The 21,432-nt window shown below is 45.6% G+C and overlaps 1 protein-coding gene across 1 annotated transcript in view; it reads right to left on the reverse strand.

Annotated features, from left to right (window-relative positions):
* The window catches only part of HELLS (helicase, lymphoid specific), a 591,428-nt gene that overhangs the window by 313,258 nt on the left and 256,738 nt on the right, over positions 1 to 21,432 (reverse strand). Inside the window, exons 15-16 of the mRNA XM_086922383.1 lie at positions 7,337 to 7,475; positions 5,508 to 5,591 (exon numbers count right to left, since the gene is read on the reverse strand). Coding sequence (XP_086778509.1) covers positions 5,508 to 5,591; positions 7,337 to 7,475 — 223 coding nt within the window. The remainder of the gene's footprint in view (positions 1 to 5,507; positions 5,592 to 7,336; positions 7,476 to 21,432) is intronic.

Raw genomic sequence — 21,432 nt, forward strand, 5'->3', positions numbered from 1 at the left:
GTATCCATCAGAAAAAGCATTACTGAAGGTTAGTAACCACTTCTTCTGATGGATTTATCGGCCTGTGGATTGCTCACCTTTTGAATTAAAGTCCAAAGCAGTCCCATTCTTGGAGGAGGGTGCCTACACCAAAAAAATCCTGCAACCCAGAACAAGAAAAATGGATGTCCCTCTTCACTTCCGAATCTAAGCAATAGTGCTTTGCAAAAGTGCGTAGGAAGCCCTAAGTTGCCACTTTGCAGATGTCAATTTCAGGGGCACTTCTAGCCAAAGCCGAAGACTTGGCTCTGGTAGAAGGAACAAATACCTTCAGAAGGCTTCTTCTTGTCCAAGGTGCAGGAGTTCTTGATGTCCAGGAGTATCCACCTGGACAGCACTCTTTAGTGGACAGCCTTACCCTTCATCTTGCCCACAGCCTATGAAGAGTTGCTCAGCAAGTCTAAAGTCCTTGGTTCTGTCCAAGTAGAGGCACACTGCCCTCTTTGCTTTGAGTCCAGGTGATGACGTCTCTCCTCCTTTGAAGGGGGGAGGGTAGAAAGTAGGTAAGGTGATGAACTAGCCCTAGTGGAATAGAGATCACCTTAGGCAGTAAAGCAGCTCTGTTCTTAAGAACCATCTTATCCGCATGGAAAGAAGTAAAAGGAGGCTTGGAACTAAGCCTGCAATTCACTCACCCTCCTAGCCGATGTGATTACCACTAAAAATATAGTTTTAAGTGCTAGAAACCTTAAGGGACAAGTATGCAAAGGTTCAAAGGGCGAACCCATCAATAATGTGAGAACCAAATTCAAGTCCCACTGAGGCATAATAAAGGGAGTAGGAAGAAATCTATTAGTGAGACCCTTAATGAATCTCATAACTTTAGGAGATTTAAACAATGAAAGATGATCCAGCAAACAAAGAAAAGCAGACAAGGCAGAGAAATAACCTTTAACAGTTGCCACTGTGCAACCCTATTGCGACAGGGCAAGAGAAACACTCAGAACATCAGATAATTGGGAGTTTAAGAGATCAATTGATTCATCTCCACACCATTTCACATATTTAGCTCACCTACCAGCATAGACAGATTTGGTAGTCTCTCTTCTGGCTGATAAAATAACATCCACCTCAACCAATGGGAGAGAAAGAATTCAGGTTGTCCTGTTCAATCTCCAGGCATGAAGGTGCAGGTTCTAGAGGTGCGGTTGTAGAAACTCCCCTGCGAGAGAAGGTCTGCCCGAGATAGAGAGAGCAGAGGGTACAATGAGAGGTAAAGGAGGTTTGTGTACCTTACCATTTGCGGCTAATCCAGGGTGATCAAGATGATTTTGGCCCAGTCTTGGCAAATCTTCCTCAAAACTCAAGGAATCAAGGGTATGAGGGGGGAAATGAGAAAAGAAGATGGGAGCCCCATTTTACCTGTAACGCATCCCCCCCCCCCCCCCCCCCCCCCAACGCTCCCTGCGTCGGATACTGTAGAATGACAGAGTGCGTGTTCGTATGAGTGGCAAACAGGTCCAACTGAGAAAACCCCCACATCGTGAAAATGTGAAAAACTCCCTCTGGATTTAGACTCCACTTGTGACTGTCCGCACTCACATTCATCACTCCAGCCAAGTGATTTGCAATCAGACAAATCTGATGGCCCTGAGCCCAGGACCAGAGTCGCAGAGCCTCTCTGCAGAGAAGATTCGACCCTACTCCTCCCAGTTTGTTGACGTATCACACTGCAGCCGTGTATTAAAAGTGAACCAACTAACTGGGAAGGTTAGGAAGGAAGGCCTTGAGAGCCAATGTATCGCCCACAATTCTGAAAAGATTGAAGAGAAACAATCTCCTCTGGAGATCAAAGACCTTTGACCGCCAGATCCCCCAGATGAGCTCCTCACCCTAGAGTGGAGGCATCCATTATCACTGGCCTCGAGAGAAGGGGTGTGAAACTGCTTCCCTTGAGCATTGAGACGGGATGCCTGGAGCACTGCATTGCAGATCCACTGCAGTGTCCCTGGAGATTCGTTTTTCTCGAAATCTGTTGTGTTGAAACTACTGCCTGCATAGGCACCACTGGAGGACCCTCATATGCCAGCATGCATGGCTGACCAACAGAATGCAGGAAGCAAACAGCTCAAGGCTGCGCAAGACCTACAGGACTGGAACAGACGCTCTATTCTGAAAAAGTGAAATCATAATCTGGATGTCTTGAATCCTCTGTGGATACAGGGAGACACGACTCACCATAGTATCTAGTACTGCCCCTATGAACAGGCTGCACTGAGAGGGCACCAGGTGAGATTTGGGTAAATTTATCATAAAACCCAAGCTGAACAGCTTTAACTGCAAATGATGCAGCACCATCTCTGGCGATTTTGCTTTGGGAAGCCAGTCGTCCAGATAGGGAAACACAGAAATCTTGGACCTTCTGAGATGTGCTGCCACCACTCCAATCACCTTTGTGAAGACCAGAGGTGCGGAAATAAGGTCGAAGGGAAGGACAGCAAATTGGTAAAGTTGAGACCCCACCGTAAAAAGCGGAGACACTTCCGATGCGACTGCAGAATAGGCATGTGAACATATGCATACTGTAAAATCGATCGACACCATCCAGCCTTCCATCTCCAGTGTGAGAAGAACCTGTGCCAGGGTCAACATTTTGAACTTCTCCTGCCCAAGATAAAATTCTAAATCAGGAGGTTGAGAGTTGGTCGTAAAAGACCAATCTTTATGGGAAATGTAGTACCGGAAGTAGCACCCATGACCTCTTTCCTGCTTTGGAACAATCTCGATTGCACCATTTTGCAGCAATGACAGTCCCTCCTGCTGGAGCAGCCGAAGATGCTTTTCGACTAAAGGCCCTCACAGGGAGGGAAAGGAGGGGGAAGACTCCTGAAAGGGTAGGGCATACCCATTTTCTACGATGTTTAAAACCCAGAGGTCTGTAATGACAGACCTCCAATAAGGTAGATTAGGCCAACCGTCCTCCCATGGGACAAGCATGCTCTAGGATGGCAGAGCTGCTTCGCTGCCACAATGGTTGGAGATGCAAAAGAGAAGGTGGAGGAGGAAGAGGTGGAGACTTGCTGTCTGGTAGAACCCCGCAGACGTCTGCTTCTTCCCATGGAGTACCTGATCAGAGTATTAAACCTGCAAGCCTGTCTATAGTCCCTAGGATTGATCTGAAGCCCGAAGGGCCTTGCTTTTGCCTTGCTATCCCTAAAGTGCTGCAGCGTAGAATCAGCCTTTGCTCCAAACAAGCGAGACCCATCAAAAGGCAAGTCCAGCAACATAGCTTGATCAAGCGAAAAGCCTGAACCTTGTAACCAGACATGCCTTCATGTTGCCACAGACCCCATTACTCTGTCTACAGAGTTCGCCGTGTCCAAATGTAATATCCCAAGCGACATGTGGCATTCGTAGATTAAGGACATACTTCCCAACAAAAAAAACCTTTCGTTTTGGTTTCCTATCAGCAGGCGTGGATGGAAAAGAACCTGCCTATAACTTAAAAGAAGCTTGGGCCAATAGGCTTTCTGGTGAAGGATGGGAGGACAGAAAAGCCGGATCCCCAGGAGCTGCCTTGTACCTTCTAGCCACTGTGCTGGAAATGCCAGGGAGGACAACGGCTTCTGCCAAAACATCCAAAATAGGCTCCGTTAAAGCCTCATTGAATGTAATGTATTACTTGTAAAGCGCACTGTTGCCAGCCGGCGTCCTGGCACTGTATACCGCTGGGGAACCAGTCCTGGCTTTCCCTGTGGGATGGTCCCTGCTGGGAATCCCCAAAGTGGAGCCAGGCATCCCCGGCGTTGATGGGGCCATTGTGGAGATTAGGCAAGCTAATGCCCAGAGTTGCCGAGACCCCTGGTTAGAGTAGGCACCAAGGAGAGAATTATCGAGTCCGCTGACCCTGGTCCACGACCCTGCCACGTCGGGAATTGAACCCTGGTCCCGGGCAGACTTCTGCTCACGGGTCTGCCACCTCTAACCAGTGAGCCACACCACTCCATTGAAGGGCAGCAATGGTTCTGATGCAGGATTCGAATATAGAACCTCTGAGAATATCAGATTTCAATTCAGTTGTGGGAAGTGGCAACTCTAAAAGTTCCTCAGCTCTTCATATTACAGCAGGATATGAAATCACCTCAGGAGGTGGCAAGCCCTTCGGTGATGCCAATTGCCACTCAGGGGAGGTATCCATGCTAGCCTCTTGTAATCCCTCAAACTCAAGGCTAACGTCCATTATCTCCCCTTCTCCAGCCTCTTCATGCTCCTCTTGATATTCCTCTGACTCAATAGCCCTTGAGCCTCTCTGGGCTCTCATCTTAGGCGCTGCCGAGGCAGATACCAGACGCAGCGTCAGACTTCGGAACCTGCGTCGTAGGAGGATCTAAAGGAACGGGCTCGGCGTCAGCCAGGTCGAACCGTTGCCGGATCAAATCTAGATGGCGCCAGAGAAGAACCGTCCAAAGAAACACGACCAGTTGGACTTGCAGTCCTTGCGAAACTGCTAAACATAGCATTTGAAAAAGTGACTGATCCGATCCAGAGTAGAGAATGCAGGATATTCTGGATCCAGAACAAAGGGCTCTGGAGTCATATGTGCAGGCACCATATTCAGCTCCAGCTGTGGAGTCTGTGTTCTCTGCACCAGAGGAGTAACATTCCTAGGAGTCGGAGGAGTAACATTCCTAGGAGTCGGAGGAGAAACAGCCCTTGGAGACTGAGACACCTGGTGGAGTTGGAGGAATCTCATCCTTGCGAAGACGCCTAGGACTCTGAGACTCTGACTTCGGAGTCACGTCTTTCGAAGAAAGACCACGAGAACCATGGATCCCCTTCTTGGAGGATCTCCGCTTCTTGGAGGATCTCAAAGTATGAGGAGTAGGGTACTTCGATCGGGTCCAAGATCTCCTGCGACAACTCTTTGGCCATGAATAACTTGGCCGGCCTCTCCTTCAGGGCCTTTGGATTCATCAGCTTACACCGAAGTGCATGTCCAGATGTCATGATCAGAGGACAGACACCACAATCTTAGTGCAGGTCAGTGATGGACATCTGGCCCCTGCATTCCCTGCACAGCTTGAATCCTGAATTTCGAGAAGTAACTTTCCACGGCTACAAAGTCTCAGCAACAGTAACAATTAAAACTTCCAGAAAAGGAGAGCCTGGGAAAAATGTTATGCGTCGATGGTGCCGAAAAATCGGAACGGACGTCAGCACGCCGACTACGTCATCTTATGGCTCTGATGAGGTCAGGCGGAGTCTCATGAACCACTGTTCCATTGTGACTTCTACGTGGGAAAGCGGAGGAGAAAAGTTTCTTTGGAATGCTGCCCATTGGGGAAATTCAAAAAGGTATGTCCATCAATCAGAATTTTTGGTTCCATGCTTATGTCACCATTAGAAAGGCTGACTTGTCCAATTCTAAATCATGTAATTAAGCCACTAGTCCCGATCTCATTAAACACCCAGAAAGTCTAGTTTGATGTGAAACACAAATAAAAAAAATGTGACTAAACAAAGCTTACCTTGTGACCTCGCTTTTTGAGCTCTGGTAGCATTCTGTCCAACAGGAGAAACTTGCCAGAACTGTTAACCAACTCTTCATCAACCTGTGGAGGACAATTTGTTGAATTGAATGTTCAGTAATGTGAATTACAAGTTTGCAGTGCTGTTACTTCTATCTGAATTTGTGTGCAAATCGTATTCACCAAACCACTACATGGTAACAAAGTTGTAGAGGAAATCATGCAGGACATTAGTTGTAGTCATCAGCGGCTGATCGAATGTGACAATAGACAATCATTTATATAATAACATTACTTGAGGCATATCAAAAATCCTAGGTCCAGACTCATACTGCTTTAAGTGCCAACACTGCAACAACAATCTAGGTCTTCAAGTTCCATGGATAGTAGCCTGCTCACCCCCTCTAACTACCATCCAACCAATTTTTAGTGCTTAGAAAAGGGCAAAAAGCAAAAATTCCTTGCTGAAAGGTGCTCCTAGAATTTTCAAGGCTTGTCTAAATCCTTCCTTACTTCAGCGTCTGGGTCTCTATCCTCCAGCCACAGGAATACATGCAAAACACTTACACTGTCTGGGGAAGCCCTATCTACCATCCAACTAGTACCATACTAAATCTGTAGCCATCTATAATAATCGGACTAGACAAGGCAAACTTATTCACACTGCACAGACTCACAGTCATGTGTGCCTCGCTTCCAACAAGCGCACCCAACTAGCAATATTAGAGTAAACGTCAGTGGGTCAAAGGGAAGCAGAGCATTTAACTGAAGTGAGAACAGTAGTCGGCATTCATTTGGCACAGGGAAAAAGGTCTATTCAGGACTGCTGAAATCGGTATGCTACCACCACTGCCTGTCAAAAACCCATGATCTGGATAAAGATCCAGGTCGACAAAAGAGGTTCTGGTCTGTGGCATGCCAGGCCTTCGGCCTCAGCATACACGCTAAATTGGAGTGTTAGCTGGACATAAAATGTCACGATACCAGTTGCACATGCACTTGGGTCACTCAGGATGGTGGTACATGCCGGCATATCATGCACACAGGAGTAGCAAGGACAAAGGGGGGTTTGTAGGCTATTTCTATCGATCATAACGAGATCGGGGTGCACACAGGAGTAGCAGGGATAAAGGGGGGTTTGTAGGCTATTTCCATCGATCATAACGAGATCAGAACATAGAAGCAGAACGAGGTTGATTATTGTCCTACCAAGCCACCAAATCCTGGAACAACCTCCAACAACCCATCAGGCCATCCTTATTCCCTGAATTCCACAAGAAGTTGAAGGCTGGCTTCTCAATTAGTCTTCTAGCGGGACCATTGAGACAGCCTGCACTCAGGCCTAGCCTCACCACACGCCTATTCACTAATCGGATACCCTCAAAGGTGACAAGCAGCACTGCTGCGTAATGTTACACCGGATTCAGTCTGATGCAGCTGTGACCGATCTCCAGCACCACTGAGCGCAGCTTAGGCTTTACTTCACACTGCCTGATAATGCAAAGAAAAAAAGCTCAAATGTTTAACAGTTAAGGCAACACATTGTTCCCACAGGACAGGAGTAAGAGGAAAGCAAACATTGTGTTCTGCAATGGAGTTGCATAACACATCAAAAGGTTCAAATTGAGGCATTTACAGCAAAAAAGGGCAAGACCATCCAGTCGAAGGAGGGTGCAATTTTGGACAAACCAAAGCCCACAGTAATCTAAATAGCTCCTTAACAGCATTCCGATCCTTATCTTAAGATTTAATTGTGTTTAAATGTCATTTACATTTTCCAAAAAGTTAAATCACTTACAGAAAGGCCATCAGAAATACATGCACACTACCTTAAAATCTTGAGTTGCTGGATCTAGTGGATACTCAATTAGGTATGGGTGATTACAGCATTTGCGGAGCAACATCATTATGTTCTTCATCTTCAGATTAATTTCAGAACCCCATGAGAGACTCATGTCTACAACTGGCCTAGTGAAGACAGGAAAAGTGCAATATTATCTACAAAGTAAGGATGAAACCTGCATTTTTGTTCAACTCTTTGAAGGCAAAAACTGACCAAGGATTAACTGCACAACGCAAAATGTACCTTATCAAATTTTTCTTTTATTCTTGACCTTTAATGATACAATAGTAATATTTCAACTCTGAAGTAAGGAAAAATGTCCTTAGTGGATAAAAGTTAACTCACTACATTGGGCAGCTTGCCATTTAGCTCTCAAATAAAGGCATCCAGTGTGTTTATGTACTCAAGATTTTAAGAGAGGAATACGGCCCTTAAAATGTTATACTTGTCATATCAGGAAGGTACAGCATACATGTAAATGTAAATGTGGGTGTACTTGTAAAGCGCACTGCGACTCCATGGAGTATCCTGGCGCTGAAGACTGCTGGGGAACCCGTCCTGGTTTCCCCTGTGAGATGGTCCCTTTCTGGGTATCTCCAAGGTGAAACCAGGCATCCTCGGTGTCTGTAGGGGGCTGTTGTAGAGATGAGGCAAGCTTAATGCCCAGAGTTGCAGAGTGTGTTCCCTGGTTAGAGTAGGCACTGAGGCGAGAATTATCGAGTCCGTTTGGACCCTGGTCCATGACTCTGCCGCGCGTCGGGAATTGAACCCTGGTCCTGGGCCGTTCTCTGCTTACAGGTCTGCCGCCTCTAACCAGTGAGCCACACCACTCCACTCTACTCTACTCTACATGACAACCTGTTGAAAGTAACAGCAGTGTTAGAATCACTATTTCCACCCATTTGGTCAAGACAAAAGCCAGACACCTCCGGGAAAGCTCTGCTAAAACTTATTGACCACCTACGTTGCAAAAACCTAGCTGCCTATATTTTGTGAAAGGGAAATCTGGGAAACATTTTCGCTTTTCTTCTGACAGAGCTTTAATCTAGTCTACAGTTTGTTTATTGTTATTAGTTAATAAAAACCCTCACAATACAAGTTAAACACATATAAAAGAAATCCCCTGTTAAAAAAAATATATGGTCTTAAAAACATTGACTACTATTGATGCAAAACAGGAAAATCCTTGATTTGTTAAAATAGACCGTTCTAAAATTAATTCAAATCATAATTGTATACACTTCATTTTGTTAATATAGTGAATAAGTCTGTAAAAAAAGAAAATTCTGCAGTTCTAGATATCAACATCCTGCTATTGTTTGATCACCATATAAATATCTTAGTCTTACGTCTGGACAAGAACCTTGTGCTGTTGTATAATACTTACAATTCTGTTTTACTGCTTTGTCATGAGCTATTAAAAACCTCGGAAGTTTACAATGTAACTGAGGAACTGTGGAGTCCAGACTTCTCATGATGGCTGTTTGAATCTCTCGCTCATTAAATAAGCGCTTTAAAAGTGTGGGGGGTCGCTAGAGAGCCCGGAGCAAGATGGCCGCACATTAGTGCAGCTCTGCTGGTCGGGGCCAATAATCCTGCATTATCCCGCCTTCTGCGAGTACATTCTGTGATCTCTACGGTGGAAGCAAAAGTCCTACCTGTGGGCGTTAGTTTGCTGCGACTCCTTTGATTTTTGCTGCACTCTATATGCTGCTGCTGGCATTGCAGGGATTGGACCTGGCCCTCCGTGGTGACCGGTAATGGCGGCGTGAGGATTCTGCCTGCATCGGAGGCAGGGTGACTTGCGCTGCTTCCGGACGGCAGTCCGGTGTTTCCAGCTCGCTTGTGGTGTGGGGTGCCGGGGCAGATGCGGGAGCCAGCTGAGTGCCCTTTTTGTGCAGCACGGATGAAAGCGGTCCCAGCGCCTCTTATGCGGCCGCAACATAGCGTGTGAGTTTGCGTCTGAGCAGCCCCGGCGCGGACATTCCTGGCAGCTGCAGCCGGCGCTGGCTCCTGCTCTGCCACGCTGCCCCTGTATGCCTGTGGCAGTGCGGGGGATTGGCGCAGACTGCAGGCCTTTCCCTCAGAGTTGTGTGGATGCCTGCCGGACCGGGGAAAAGAAGTGGACGGCCATAACGAGGGCATTCTGATGGATACGCTGGTGGCTCGCGCTGTGGAGGTGGGCCCGTCATTTTGTGTTTGTCGCGGGAGCGCCGCCCAGCACAGAGGAGCGCGATAATCACCCTTTCATGACCACCTGCAGAGTGGAGGAAGCATTTAATGTGATTTTGAACTTGAAACCAATATTGAGCAGTATTTGGGCAGGATTGGTTTAGAACTTTGCATTCATTAGGCTGTGGGTGCCATTTTGACTCTGGGGACTATTATAGAGGTGCAAGGGGCCCTCCATAGGGCTAAGATATACCTCTGGTAAAGAACTATAGGGCTGTACTGTATATGTCAATATCATTGCACTAACTGGTAGAACCTGCAGCCTGTGTACTGCCTTTGCTGGTGGGACGGTTTATCTTTCTCATTTCCCATTGCGGATAACAACGCTGCATTTCGCGCTTCTTGATGCCACTGTGTGCGTCTTAACAGAGGCTTGGTTCTGGTGTACTGGCGCTGCACATAGCTGGTATGTAACTTACCACGCATCTTTTAGCACGAAATACTGTTACAACGAAACTATTACAACGCAGGACCCTTTACAACGAATACCTTTACAACGCATTACACTACAACGCAGATACTATTACAACGCATACCATTACAACATAAGTATAGGTAAGTTTATCTTTTTTTTTTAAAACGTTTATTAGGGGTATTGGGTTTGGGTTTCGGGGTACAGGGGTATTTTTAGGTTTCAGGGTTGGTTTTGGGGTACAGGGGTATTTTTAGGTTTCAGGGTTGAGTTTTGGGGTACAGGGGTATTTTTTGGTTTCAGGGCTGGGTTTTGGGGTACATGGGTATTTTTAGGTTTCAGGTTTGGGTTTTGGGGTACAGGGGTATTTTTAGGTTTCAGGGCTGGGTTTGGGTTTTGGGGTACAGGGGTATTTTTAGGTTTCAGGGCTGGTTTTGGGGTACAGGGGTATTTTTAGGTTTCAGGGCTGGGTTTGGGTTTTGGGGTACATGGGTATTTTTATGTTTCAGGGTTGGGTTTGGGGTACAGGGGTATTTTTAGGTTTCAGGGCTGGGTTTGGGTATTGGGGTACAGGGGTATTTTTAGGTTTCAGGTTTGGGTTTTGGGGTACAGGGGTATTTTTAGGTTTCAGGGTTGGGTTTGGGTTTTGGGGTACAGGTTATTTTTAGGTTTCAGGGCTGGGATTGGGTTTTGGGGTATAGGTGTATTTTTAACATATATTTACAAATTCTTAAATAAAAATTAATATAATTAATTAAAATATTCAAATAATTTTTAGTTACATTATTTAAAATTATTATATACTTACGTTTTAATGGTATGTGTTGTAATAGTATCTGCGTTGTAGTGTAATGCGTTGTAAAGTTATTCGTTGTAAAGGGTCCTGCGTTGTAAAAATTGCGTGGTAATGGTATGCGTGGTAAAAGTATGCGTGCTAACGTCATACATCCCACATAGCTATTTCCAGCCATTTATATCACACTGCCCTGCACCAATGGGTAAAACTGATAAACAGGTGCAGCCCAAATTGACATTTGAATCAAAACTCCTCAAAAAAGCTGCTCTGCAGGTCATGTCAAACACCGAGACTGATGCGGAGGCTGCTGGAACCAGCAAACGGAATATGGTGGAGATGCAGCAAAGTTTGCATACCATCGATGGAAAAATTGACACAATTTACGTATGGACAATATGGCGTCCAAGCTGGACAAGCATGCAGCGCGCCTCACCGAAGCAGAGCAACAAATCTGTAACTCAGAAGATAAGGTGGAGGTCATTACAAAGTCATGCGTAATGCCACGAACTAGGACTTGGAAGCCAGATCACGGCGTAACAATCTATGCATTCTTGGTATTCCTGAGTCCACAAATATTGTGAGAATGGAGCTGTATGTGGAGGACCTGTTAAAGACGCTGTTCCGTGCGGAAAACTTCCCCGGCATGCTGGTGGTGGAGCGGGCGCATCGGTACCTTGCGCCGCAACCGGTCCTAAGGGCGCCTCCAGGTCAGATTATAGCTAGACTCCTTAATTATAGAGATTGGGATGTGCCGCTCCGGATGGCGAAAGAGATGGGCACTACACGGTATCAGGGCACAGAGATAGTTTTATCCGGATTTCATGACAGCAGTTCAACAAGCCCGGCGGGAATTTCAACCGGTCAAAAAGAAACTGAAGACACTTGGAATCCAGTATGCGATGCTCTATCCGGCCAGGCTCTAGGTCCAATACGGCAGCAAACCAAGGATCTTCATGACTCCTAAGGACGCAATGCAGTTCCTCAAACAACTTGAGCGTAAAGCCTTGATGGCGGAGGGTGGAGAAGCTGATGCAGAGTACTGATGAGGCTGTAGGGGTGCTGTAGACTACCTCCATAGTCTGGCTGTGCGATATGATGGATCACTATCAGAGACAGCAGCTTGAATATCTGAATCTCCTCAGTTGTCTGCTGCTGTAGATGTATGGCAGGGACAGGGCCTACGGCTTGCTGCATCAGGCTGGTTCCTAGTAGCCTATCTACATCATTATGCTAAAAAGACCAAAGTCTTTGTACCAACAAATCAGCACCCTCTAGAACACTCTCTGCAGAGCCAGTTCTCCTCAGATTTTTGTTAGCACAAGTGGGAACGGAGTATACCAAATTAGAGAACTGGTTCTCCGGGGAGGAGGGTGGGTGCATGTGAATCTTTGAAGGATACCAATACTGGATAACTGAAGTTACAGGTACGTAACTTGTTTTCTTATCCAGTATTAGGGTATCTTTCATAGATTCACATGCCTGAATCAGAGTAGCAAGCAGTATGCCAAGTAATAGTCGGTTGCCGATGGTGGGAGACTTGCACTGATAAACTCCCAGTTGCATCCATATTAATAATCAACAAGTGTAAGGTTACTCAATTTTTACATGTAAAACAGGATCAGTAATTTAAAGAAACATTCAAAGAGCAATAAAGTCATGGATATTTAAACGTCATGTACATCCATCTGTTAAAATCGAAATCTATACATATACATCAAAATATATATATTTATCTAGATTTAACTTTGCAAATATAAAAATAAAGAACACAGATTACCTGAAGTTGTTCTTAAAGAAAAAGGTGTCTTAGGACAGCCTGACCAACTGCCGCATCTTCTTGACCGATTGCAGGCAGTAATGTCTCGTAAACGTGTGGACATTCTTCCATGTCGCAGCACGGTAGATATTTTCCAGTGTCACTCCTGCAAATAACGCTGTAGACGCTGCTACAGCTCTCGTGGAATGAGCCTTGACATCTCAGTAGTGATCTGTTTGATTGGACATGGCAGAAATGGATTGCGGAGGCTATCCATCTGGAAATTGTGGCTTTAGTGACTGCTGTCCCCAGCGTAGTTTGACCAGAAGCCACGAATAACTGATCAGATTTTCTGAAGGTTTTTGTCCTTTGTAGGTAGAATTTTAAACATCGCTGGATGTCTAAAGAATGCAGTGTTCTTTCTGCCGGTGTAGTAGGATTTGGAAATATAGCTCTCAACTTCACTGGCTCATTTAAAATCGAACTGTGATGGTACTTTGGGTGAAAAATGTTGGATTCGTTCGAAGAGTGACGTAATCTAGTGAGAAATGCAGGAAAGGTTCTTTAATAGTGAACGCTTGAATTTTGCTTACTCTTCTGGCCGATGTTAAAGCTAAAAGTAAGACGACCTTCCATGTGAGGTACTTGAGTTCGGCCTTGTGAATAGGTTCGAAAGGATGTTTCATCAGTTGCGAGAGAACCGTATCGAGTTCCCATTCCGGTGAGGGAGGCTAAACTGGAGGTAAGCTCAGAAAAGACCATGAACTGTTTAATTTAAGATGAAGAACACAGTGAGGGAATGTTAGCAACTTTCCTGAACCTGGATAGAGCCGCCAGATGGACCTTTATTGATAAAAAAGTCAAGACCAGAGTGAGCCACATGCAGTACATAAGGAAGAATTCTCTCTATATCGGGTGTAAATTGTTGGAGACACACCAAGAGCAAAATCTCTTCCATTTAAGACGATACGTCTTCAATGTTACCTGGGCTCGCAACTTTTTTTTAAATGTCACGGCAATCCTGAGGAATATGAAGGTTGTGAAACTCGAAGTCAGGAATCATGCGTGTACTTTTAGAGATTGAGGATCTGGGTCAAGTATCTGTCCCTCATTCCGCGACAGCATTGTTGGAGTTGGAAGGAGACAGAATGGACGATCCTGGGATAGCAACATGAGCTCCTGGAACCAGTACTGGCGCGGCCACCTGGGGGCAATCAGGATGAGACTGCAACTCTCCATCGTCATCTTACGCAAGACTCTTGGTAGCAACGGGATCGGGGAAAAGCGTAAGCATAATTCCCTGACCATCGCATGGACAGGGCATTCCCTTGTGATCCCTGTTGAGGGTATCTGCAAGTGTAATACCGGCATTTTTTGTTCTGCTGTGTTGCAAACAAGTCCAACATTGGCTTGCCCCAAACATGGAACACTTATTTAATTGAGCGTGGTTCAATACCCACTCTTGGCAGTCTGGTTGGGATCTGCCGAGTTTGTCCGCTAGAGTATTGTGGCGCCCCTTGACATGCTCTGCTTTGAGAATTATGTTGTCAAGTGTAAGTTAATCCCATAACTCCTGAGCTTCCTTTGATAACATAGTCTATCTTGTTCCTCCTTGGTTGTTCATGTAGAACATGCTGATGGTATTGTCGGTTCTGACTAGAACCGAAGACCCTGTGATCCTGGGAAGGAACGCTTGCAAGGATAGGAAGATTGCTCTCAATTCCAGACTGTTGATGTGACATTTTCTGTATTCCTGAGACCATTGCCTTGTACTTGTAAATCTTGGTCCATCCCTCTATGGACGCATCAGTTGTCAGAATGAAATCTGGAGGAGTCTGTATGAACGTGAGCCCCTGCTTCAGATTGTGTAGCTGCGACCACCATTGAAGAGCATTCACCATGCATGGGGTGACTTTGATGTCGAAGGAGCAGATTACTTGTTTCCATTGAAGATTTAGTTCTTCATGTAAAGGCCGCATTTTTAGGCGCGCCAATGGGATGATATTTATGGCTGAGGAACACATTTCCAGGAGCGAAGCGAACAGGCGAACAGAAAGTGACCTTTTTGACAATTGAATTGCTAGTTTATGCAGGCGGAGTGGTCTTTGAGACAAGAATGCTTTGCATTGTATTGTCTAGACGTGCTCCTAAGAAAGGCAGAATCCTTTCCAGAAGTAATTGGGATTTGCTTGTGTTCACAGTGAGACCCAGAGATGCAAAGAGATCACGACACGTAATGCCATTCTGTACACTGTTCTTTGAATGACCTTTGATTAGCCAATCGTCCAAGTATGGGAAGACCTGGATTCCCCAAGAACGCAACTTTGCCGCTACCGGGGCCAGGCACTTTGTGAAAATCCTTGGAGCAGATTTGAGGCCAAACAGGAGCACTTTGAACTGATAGTGGGCACCAGCCACAGTGAATCGGAGATACTTTCGATGTTTTGGATGGATCGGGATGTGGAAGTATGCGTCCTCCATGTCCAAGGAAGCCATAAAATCTCCATCGTTCAGGCAGCTTAGAATCTCTGAAAGGGGGACCATAAGAAAACCCTGTTTCTTGAGGAACCCGTTGAGGTTGCGCAGGTCCAGAATTGGCCGCCATTCCCCTGATTTCTTCTTTATGAGGAAAAAACGGGAATAGAAGCCTGTCCGCCTCTGATGAATTTGAACTTTTTCTATAGCGTTCGAGGAACATTGAATAAGCTTCCTTGAACAATAAATGAAGAGGGGGAGGCAGTCCTTTGGGCGGAGTGGTTGGTGGTTTGGTGACAAATTCTAGGGTGTGTCCATGTTGTACGAGGTCTAGCACCCATTGGTCGGAGGCTATTTTTTGCCACTGGTGTAAGAAAAAAGATTCACGCCCACAGGGAGGAGAGGAAATATGGTTGGTGCCCGGCTGAACTCACTGTTTTCTTGGAGCATCTTCCCTGGATTGTTGGAGCGTTTCAGGCCTCCATGGCAAGAGAAACCAGCCGTACTGGATTGGCGGTACGAAGATTGATAATTTTGCTGGTATTGAGGCGGATATGGTCTGCTTTGCTGATGGTAACTTCCTCTAGAGGAGTAGCCACGCCCTCTAGCACCTTTGAAAGATCCTAGTTTGTACTGCAGGGAACCTAGAGACCTTGCGGTATCAGTGTCCGTTTTGATTGCCTGGAGGGCTTCGTCAATAGATTTTCCAAATAGTCTCGCCGTCGTAGGCCATATCCAAAATCTTTAATTGAACTTCTGGGCGGAAGGTGGTAGCCTTTAACCAACCCTGACACTCGAGAACTGCAGCTCCAGCCAACTGCCTGAATTTGTGTTAATATCTAGAGCGCAGTCAATAGTTTCTGCAGCGGCGCGCTCTGCCTCCATCAAAATCTTCCAAGCCTCCTGTCGTTTGTCCTCTGGAATCAGGTCAATCAGACCAGCCATGTCCGACCACATTTGCAATCATAACGCCCTATGATCGCCAAAGAATTTGCTGCCCTAATGGAGGCGGCAGCCATGGTTGAGAATTTTTTACCAATGAGATCAAGATGACATCCCTCTTTATCTGGTGGCGCAGTGATGGGTGTGGCTGGGTGTGAGGGACGGGCGGAAAAAGAAGCTAGGAGGTCTTATGCGTGGATCTATTTTGGCGAATTTATTTAAGGACTGTACACACAAAACAAAGGTATTAAATAAAAGGAATCTTCTGGTGGAACATCAAATTTGGAGGCCGGAGTCCCTCGGGCGACGTCCTCTTTCTTCAGGTGGGGGGGTGGTCCCCCGGGTAGCGTGTAGAGAGAAGAGACACAGATGGTAAGTATGGTCGTCCCGATATAAAAGGCTATAACCTGTATAGATCACTTATTTCTACAAGTTTTTGTTTCGCTCACATCACTTGGGACACATTGCACTTTTGTATATTGTGTGTATGTCGCAGATATAATTACAGTATTACCTGTCTTGTATGAAATACAAAAAATCGTTACAAACTGATACAATTGTGTTTTTCTTTTGCCAACCTTCCTCTAATAATTGAATTGCCATTGAGCTTGTTATACTGACCAAGTATTATATAAGTAATATGCCACAGGAACTTTAAATAGGTACAACACTGTTAGAGCCCAGGGTGTCGTCCGTTGGTATCAAACTGGCCGCCACAGTCAGACACGAGTCGAGACCTTTAAGACGTGCCGGTCAACATATATGCCTGCTCCCCTCTCCCTTGCAGTAATAGGCACCCCGCTACTATGGCCCAAAACAGCACTAAAGAAAAGGACAGAACCGTAAAGGAAAAGGCAAACCCAACACCAACCCTGGATTACCAACTCCCTCCCTCCAACACCCCCTTGCCCAATTCATGCACCGTGGTAGCCGTAGCTCTCCAGAGCTACGGTGGCACTTGGGCGTCCTCCGGGGGTAGCCACCACTCCTCGGACCAAGTCTCGTCCTCTCCAGCGGCGGCCTCGTCTGCTCCAGAGTCCTCAGGCGGGTCCTCGGTGTCCACAGGCGGGTCTTCGGTGTTTGTCTTTCTCGTGGTTTTAGCGTCCTCTCTCCTCCTCGCGTCTTCCTTGTTTCTCCTTTCCGTCATCCTCCGCCCTCCTAATGGTCCCGGTTGCTTCCCATTGGTTGGGATTCTCCTGTAGGGAAGAGGTCTCCGGGTTAGTTAACTCTCGATTGTCTGGGCCTGGCAGATCATAGTCAGGACTCTGTGGGGCTGATTAAGGGAGTAAAGGCGAACTCCTCCTCACATCGGGTTTTTAGTCCTTTGTTGTGCGGCAAGTGAAATGACCGAGTCTGGCCTCGGGTGACCAATGAGGCATGAAGGGCTGTTGATCGGAGCGCGATATTTTTTTATCAATGCGTGGAAGCACTGCAGGCACAGAAGAAGGATTATTTTAATGCCCTCATTCCAAATGTAATCTATTATTGGAATTGCTCTGGAAATCTTTCTAGTTTCCTCTTTTAAATCATGTAGGAAACATTCAGATTGTTCCACTGTTACTGGAAGCTGAAACCTATCTGCGGCTATCATGAGGTTATGAAATCCACCTATATCTTCAGGTGGTGAGTCCGATGGTTGTGGAGTTGGTGGAGATGGCATGGGGTTAATATAAGAATCCCACAGATCCAAAGGAGGGTCCTCTGGTAGCTTGCCTTCTACTTCCTCTTCCAAAGATGCATCCAGAGTTTGTGCAGGCTGAGCAGGCTGTTGAGGTTCCGTACCTGGAGACGTAGGTGCTGGAATCTAAGGTTGAGGTATGGAGTCTGGATCTGCCGCAGGTTAAGATGGTAAAATGACCTGCTGCGGTGGAAAGCGTTGCCTATAAATCAGGCTACATGGCCTGCAAATCCAGAATGAGGTTAAGAGGCAGATGGCTGCACTCTGAAATCCGAGAACGCCTCTGGTATCCTGAACGGTGAGGAACAACAATGTCCTTCTGATAGTAATGTTCAGTGAAGTAGTCATCTTCCTCGTCATCTTGACACAATGATTAATTCGGAAGGATAGCGAGCCACTCCAAAAGAACCCTCATTGTCATCATAGTCATCCTCTTCTTGAGCATAAGTGTCTAGGAGGTGAGATGGCGTAAGTGGCGAGATGTAACAACATTCTTGTCTCTGGAAATATCTTAAGTTGGAAACCCTTTGAAGAAACAAGCATTGAAAATGTTTGTACCGCCACTAAAGATTTAGTAGAGGCAGTTTCTATTGCTGTAGGTGGCATGGTCGATGGAGGCAGAGGAGATAGAGCTTCCGTTGATGGGCTCTTCATTCTAGTCTTGGTAGACTGACTTGAAGGAACCATCGACGATGGTCTTGACTTAGTCGACGAGGCAGTAGTCGACGGCACAGTAGATGTCTTAGACGACAACTGAGGCTTCGACAACTGAGGCTTCGTCGACTGTACCTTCGTCGACAAGTGTTTTGAGTTCGATGATGAGGCTTTCATCGACGGATCGTCTACGATGGTTTTCTTTGTCACAATGGAAATTCTAGTTGACAGGATAGGAGAGGTGATAGATGAAGTAGAAGTTGTCGCCGTAGGAGCTGAAGATGTAACAGATGGTCGACATAGGTGAAGCTGAAGAGAGAGCAGATTTTACTCACGGTTTTAAGTAGTAACTTTTTGGAGTCCTTGAGAGCTGAAGCTTCTGATGAAGGAGATCTCTGAGCAGGATCAGAAGTGGAATGGGAGGTTTTTAGATTTTTTCTCTTCTCACTTGATGAGCGGTCCTGAGATCTTGCTCTCTTGCTGGAGGTCAAAGCTCTGATCTTCAGTTGAAGATTTGAGCCATAAAAGGAATCTAGCCTCCCTATCCCTTAAGGTTTTTGAAGGGAAGGTATGGCAGATCTTACAATTTTTTGCCTCATGCTTTGGATAGAGGCAACAGATGCAGTCCTTATGTTGATCATCAACATGGACTCTTTTTGTAGCATGTTCTGCAAGGTCTAAACAAGGCCTTCTTGTCAGACATCCTCAAGGAAAAACTGAGTAGGCACTCAGGGAGACTCCCTTCCACACGACATTCTGTGAAAATCTGAGGAGAACTGGCTCTACAGAGTGTTCTAGAGGGTGCTGATAGCCGATTGGTTGGTACAGACTGGTCTTTTTAGCATAATGATGTAGATAGGCTACTAGAATCTAGGCCTCAGGCCTTGTTTAGGGCCTACTACTATCATTTACCTTAGGCACTGCTTTTTTATTTACCGTGGGACTCCCGCGACGGGGAAGGATTCAGGCATGTGAATCTATGAAAGATACCCCAATATTGGATAACATTGAGCGCCCAACTGCTCAAAAGCACCCAGCCGCCAGAGTGCCCCTGGGAGTGCAACCTCTATCCTATGTCACTTCCTCACTTGCCCTGAGTAAGTGACCAGTTGCCTGGCCTGCTAGCCAGCAGCCAACCACCAAGGGCCCCCTGCCTTCCATAGGATAACATTGGGCCTAACTCACTCTGCACCCAGCTGCCCTGTGTCGCTGAGGGTGTAACAACTGTACTTACATGACCCTGGGAGACCACCAGAGTCTATGCCCAGAACCTTAACTCTGCCAGTCGAGTACTTACCCAAAAGCCGATAACTCACTTTTCTTCCGTAGGCTAACATGGACTGGTTTCACTTGAAAATTCTTTTAAGCGTGGAGTTTTGAAACTTTAAAATTAGTCTAAAATCAGCCGAACAACGAATTAAGATTTACTCACCTGTTATCAGGAGAGATCCCACTGCTGGATCTTGGTGCCCAGCACTGACCCTGAAGACTAATTACAACCGAACTTACCACCAACTCAATTTTCGTCCATAGGAAATCATTGACTGTTTCTGTGAAATTTCATCTGTCGATTTTTGCAAATTACAAATATTCCTTAAAAATCGTACAAACAAAAACGTAATTACTTACCCGTTTAAGATAGATGTCCCAGTGCTTAACCTAGGAGACCAGCACTGTATTACAAAAGTAACGGTAACATACTTAACCTGCAATCTGAATTTCCTTCCGTAGGATAACATTGCCTGGTTTTTGCTGAAAAAGTTTCTAAGTGCCGATTTTTCAAACTTACAAATATTCCTTAAAAATAGCCTGTATAACAAAAACACAATCCTTCAACTGTTTACAGGTGGTGTGCCAGTGCTGGAACTAGGATCCATCCCAGTGTTAGAAAGAGTAACCATAACCCCACTTACATGCTAAGTGAATTTCTTCCATAGGTAATCCTAGACTGTTCTGTGAAATTTCTTCTGTCAACTTTTAAAATACCAAAATATTGCTTAAAAACCACTACTGTGACTTAATCGATTTTGCTCGAATGTTTACAGTGCATGTCCCAGGACTGAATCTAGGATCCAGTCCTACAGTTAGAAAAGTAATCCTAGAAGTAATCTATTGCCTACATTCAGAAACTCCCACTGAGCTCAATGTGTTGTGTTTGAAATTGGGTTTCCTATGGCAACAACTGTAACTATCCTATTACAAAGTCTATGGTCTATTGAAAGTACTTACCTAACAGTAACTCAATCTGAGAAAGTATATTTGGATACCTATTGTTGGTTCTAAAATAAAACAAGTTTATATTTTTTAATCAAATCATTGGCCTAGAGTTCCGTTCTTGAGTGTGTGAGACCATTTGCTGACAGTGTACAAAAAATGCTTTACACTGTCCTCTGATACTGCCTTACTGCTCGACCAAGCCACCACTATAGAGCGTAAGGTTATATCTAGCTTTAGCCTATGCCAAACCTCTGGGGTCTGTAGACTCTGTACCTATTTGCGAACAGTATATACAGAGCCACTTTCTCACAAGTTGTAAAAAGATAAGTGTTTAAGTTTGAAAAAAGTTTTAATTTCATTTCCTAATTAATTTTGGAAAGTGGGAGAAGGTATTATGCACAGCTGATGACTAGCTTATGTGGACTGGTTGCACACTTCACTTGGGGAGAGCAATATATGGGTCTGCTCTGGGGTGTGATTGAGTAGGATGCGGAGACAAGGAATTCGTTATTTGTTCATTTTATACTGGCTGCTTCAGTCACATGGGAGGAGGAAGACATTATCAGTATGAATGTGCAGAGTAATTTGGATCAGGACTTGTAAGACCCGGTCACACACTGATTACCTTGCAATGGACAGTCCTGATTACTTTGAACATTAGTGGTCTGAATAGTTACCGAAGCATTAAAGGACAAGTTACTTACCATGGGCAACACCATCTCTGGTAGACAATTGATCTAGCCACAGATTCCTTACATTCGAATTCCCCAGGCGCTATACTGGATCCGGAAGATTTTTCTTTGAGCAATAGCCTTGCACGCCAGCAGGTAGCGTCAGTTGTCTCCGCAAGACATCTCCGCTGTCTATGTCTGCATCACCTATATAGGCACCACGTCAGTGTGCTGAGGTCTGTTACTTTT

The sequence above is a fragment of the Lissotriton vulgaris genome, chromosome 5 (genome assembly GCF_964263255.1).
Source record: "Lissotriton vulgaris chromosome 5, aLisVul1.2, whole genome shotgun sequence".
In the NCBI taxonomy this organism is placed as follows: domain Eukaryota; kingdom Metazoa; phylum Chordata; class Amphibia; order Caudata; family Salamandridae; genus Lissotriton; species Lissotriton vulgaris.